General features: G+C 40.2%; 1 protein-coding gene across 1 annotated transcript; it reads right to left on the minus strand.

Annotated features, from left to right (window-relative positions):
- Window positions 1–2,639: 2,639 nt before the first annotated feature.
- On the minus strand, window positions 2,640–3,278 carry LOC102666547 (uncharacterized). The gene has a single exon (XM_014762653.1). It carries the CDS (start codon window positions 3,276–3,278, stop codon window positions 2,640–2,642), a length of 639 nt encoding a protein of 212 aa, XP_014618139.1.
- Window positions 3,279–4,514: the final 1,236 nt, after the last annotated feature.

A 4,514-nucleotide genomic window follows, 5' to 3' on the forward strand; every position in this document is an offset into this window, starting at 1 on the left:
AGAGGTAGCACCCACCTTAGCGTTGGTGTTAACCGGTGTTGGAGACGACTTGCAAGAAGACATACCGACCCGGTCAATAATTTCTTTGGCATATTTGCACTGTGAAAGGAACATACCACCCTTATGCCGGGTCACTGCAATGCCAAGAAAATAGTTCAAAGGACCAAGGTCCTTCATAGCAAATTCCGAGCTTAGAAGGTTCATAATAAACAACCGAAGAGCATGAGAAGAAGCAGTAAGTATAATGTCATCAACATAGAGCAAAATGTAAGCCATGTGCGAACCCTTTTGATAAATAAATAATGAGTTGTCACATTTGCTATTTGAGAAACCAAGAGACAAGACATAATCAGCAAATCGCTTATACCAAGCACGGGGTGCTTGTTTAAGTCCATATAATGACTTACGCAAACGGCACACATAATCCGGATGGGTACGATCACGATACCCCAATGGTTGATGCATATAAACTGTTTCTTGTAGCTCACCATGAAGAAAAACATTTTTGACATCCAACTGATGAATGGGTCATGCCTTTGAAAGAGAAAGAGAAAGAACGGTGCGAATCATAGCCAGTTTCACTACCGGGCTAAAAGTTTCGCCACAATCAATGCCAACCTGCTAATTTTTCCCATTACCTACAAGACGGGCTTTGTGCCTCTCAAACACACCGTTAGATTTTTCTTTATGAGCAAAAACCCACATAGACCGAATAACATTAACATTAGGTGGACGGGGCACCAACTCCCACGTCTTATTTTTAATAAGAGCATCATATTCATCATCCATGGCCATTTTCCAATTTGGGTCACGAAGAGCCACAACCGGGTTACGAGGTAATGGAGACCGAGTAACTGAAGTGGCTAAGCAATATTCATCATCATATTTCTTGTTTGGCTTAAAAATTCCCATTTGGCTTCTGGTGTCCATACGGGGCTGTTGGATGGGAATAGAAGGGGAAGTTATTGTTTGGGCCGCTGATGTGGAGATAGGAGTAGAGGATGGGCTAAGAGAAGGAGAGGTGGGTGGGCTTGAAGGGAAATGAGGGATGGCGGTGTCTGGGCTCACGGGATCTGGGCCAACAGGGGGGTGGGCTTGTGTTTCAGATTGGTCTGTGTGAGAAGCAGAAGCATTTGGAGATTGATTGTGAAGGTGATGCATTGTATAGGCACTCATATCATCACTCAAGAAATCATAAGCAGTAGAAGAATGGGAATGCAATTTCTGAAATGGGAAAACATGTTCATCAAATAAGACGTGACGACAAATTATAATTTTACTAGAAGATAAATCATAACACTTGAAGCTACAATGATGCGAAGGATAACCCAAAAACACACATGGGGTAGATCGAGGTTGTAATTTATAGATTGTGGTGGATGGAAAGAGAGGATAGCATAGACACCCAAACACCCTAATGTGAGAATACGAGGGATCCCGTTGGTGTAGAATTTGAAGAGGAGAAGTGTTTCCCAAAACCTTACTTGGAAGTATATTAAGAAGATATGAAGCCATTTGTAATGCATGATGCCAAAAGGAAGGAGGAAGAGAGGCATGAGCAAGAAGAGTACGAGACATATTATTGATAGTCCGAATTTTCCATTCAGCTTTCCCATTTTGAGATGAGGTATGGGGGCAAGAAAGACGGAAAGACATACCATTAGTTTTACACAAATCCCAAAAAGATCCATTGTCAAACTCCCTTCCATTATCACATTGGAAATTTTTTATATTACGTTCAAATTGAGTGAGAATGTGGGCTCGAAAAGCTAAGAATTTCTCAAATACATCAAACTTTCTAGCCAATGAAAAAGTCCACAAATAATTAGAATAATCATCCAAAAATAAAACATAATATTGATGTCCCATTGAACTCAAAATAGGAGATGTCCAAATATCACTATGAATAATATCAAAAGGCATAGATGTACTCGTAGAAGAGGAAACAAATGGCAACTTAATATGTTTTGCAAAAACACAAGATTGACAAAGACTAGAACTAGAAAGACGATTACAATCAATGCTTTTATTTTTTTTAAGAACATCTAAAATAGGAGCACTCAGATGACCCAAACGATCATGCCAAAGCTTAGGAGAAATGGTGGCAAAGGTTGAAGGAAGAGCTTGATGTTTGATAGGATTAGTAAAAGAGTAAAGATCACCCTGGCTATCACATCTCATTAGTGGCATCCCCGTCTGAAAATCCTTCACAGAAAAACCAAAAGGATCAAATTCCACAGTCACAGAGTTATCAATAGTGAATTTTCTAACCGAAATAAGATTTTTGATGATTTTGGGAGCATGTAGAACATTTGTGAGAGATAGGGGAGGATTAGGGGAAGGCAAACAAGTATGACCATAGCCATGAATTGGGATAGTATGACCACTACCAACAATAATACCATGATGATTGCTCAAATTAAAATAAGACGAGAAATTACCATTGGAAGATGTCATATGAGAGGTAGCTCCGGTGTCCATGTACCATGATGGATCCGAGGGACTCAGAGACATAATATGCATCGCCGCTTCAATATTTGTAGGAACATAAGGAGCGGACTGCCCATTTTGAGAGGCCATGTAAGCTTGTTGTGGTCGTGGCCCAAGAACGCCGGGTTGTTGTTGTTGTCTCTATGGTGCTAGACCCCGGGCCCACCCTTGGTTTGGATATGGGCATGGAGGAGCCCATTGAGGCATCCAACCCCAAGGTGGTAATTTGGCCAAGGTGAAGGCCCCCATTGTGGCTGCTGCTGTGGACTCCCATCAGACTCCTGCGGACCACCACTGCCGCCCCCTGCACGGCCGGACCCATAACCACCGCCACAGGATTTTTTTCCAAAATTCTTACGATATCCAAACGGCTTCCCACAGTGTTGCTGGTCCGAATGTGAGGAATTTGAGTCATAAACAGATTGTGAGGCAGCTACCATTACCGACTTCGAACCCGTGGCAGCCTCCTTTGCAAATTCGGCATCCTCAAGTGTGAGCATCGACCGAGCCTGATAAAACGGAGGTAGAGGATTACTCTGCCGAATTAATGTCCCTACACCTCGATATACACTTGTGAGACCCGAAACAAATTGAATGACAAGGCGGCTCTCCGACACCGGTGCTCCAACATTTTTCAACTGATCAACAAGGGACTTGAGACGTTGACAATATGCCGAAGCATTTGGAAAATTCTCCATCTTAGTATTGGATAATTCGACCTCAAGAGTTGCCACACGGGAATGTTTGTTGTCTTGGAAAATATCTCTCAACCCATTCCAAGCATCCATGGTCGTGGCATCGGGTTCAATAATTGTATGCAACAAGTCATTGGAGATGGTTGCATAAAGCCAAGAAAGAATCGTAGCATCAAGAGTCGATCATAATTCCTTTTCATCCTCAGTCGCAGGTACCTTCGCTTTGTCGTTGACAGGAGGAATAATGTGATGAAGGACCTTATGAGAACGTGCGGTAATTTTAAAAAGCTTCACCCATGTAGAGTACTGGACATTCTCCATTTCAAGAGTGATGGAGATATGGTTCTGTATATTGGAAACCACAAGAGTCGGATGGAAAGAACTCTTGTTGTTCGTCATGGCGATGAGAAGAAGAAGAAGAAATAAGAGAGATGAAGGGGAACTGCGATTTAGCTTGCGAAATGAAGAAGAAGGAAGGATCATAAATCTGATACCATAAAAGAATATTTTCCTCAAGGGATTTCATTCGCTGACTTGGAATATATACAATGTACCAGGCTTAATCTTAAGAAACTAGAAAACTCAGAAACTAATAATATAAGGCATATATTTCAAAAATTAATTATATGTTTAACAAACTAAATATATACTTACCTAAAATACAATAACAAAATATATTCACATATATCTTAACAGTCTTAATCACACCTGTGAGAAGCTTAATCTTTTGGTTTCGTGTGTTGTTCTCAAACGATTAATAACATAAACCAAAAAGCTATAACAGCAAAAGCAACATAAACAATGGAACGGATTATTCATAGTTTTCCTGCAATTCCAGAAAACATAGCATTTTCCCAAACTCATGATTGCTGAATATTTTTCCCAAGTGTAAAATTCTATGACAAGATGCCTTTGCTGAATAAGAGCCAGTATACATTTAATATAGCTTCCTAAATCAGATTAATCTAATGCAAATAAACAGGGTTTTAATAGCATATGGTGGCAGTGGCTGCTGCAACTGTGTCACAGGGTGATTGCAATTCGCAAATGGCATTGGCCCACATCAACCCGGTATCAATATGTAATGAAACAACAACTGAAATTTAAAACCCTAGTACCCTACTAAAAGCAATTCATCGGATTAACATTAATTGCATGATAAGTTGGTCTTTCTGAGGAGTATCATAAGAAAAAATGAAGGTTAAAAAATAATAGGTTAAATATAGATTTCTATCATTTGTTCAGAGGTGAGGGGAAAACAGAATGTTAAAATAAGGGTTAAGGCTCCTTTAAGTGAGTTTGCCACTAAAGTAAATAAGTAAAGATGTA

Source organism: Glycine max, chromosome 10 (genome assembly GCF_000004515.6).
Source record: "Glycine max cultivar Williams 82 chromosome 10, Glycine_max_v4.0, whole genome shotgun sequence".
In the NCBI taxonomy this organism is placed as follows: domain Eukaryota; kingdom Viridiplantae; phylum Streptophyta; class Magnoliopsida; order Fabales; family Fabaceae; genus Glycine; species Glycine max.

What these genes read in the sequence shown, in the direction of transcription:
- LOC102666547 (XM_014762653.1), bottom strand. Translation starts at nt 3,278, where the DNA reads ATGGATGCTTGGAATGGGTTGAGAGATATTTTCCAAGACAACAAACAT.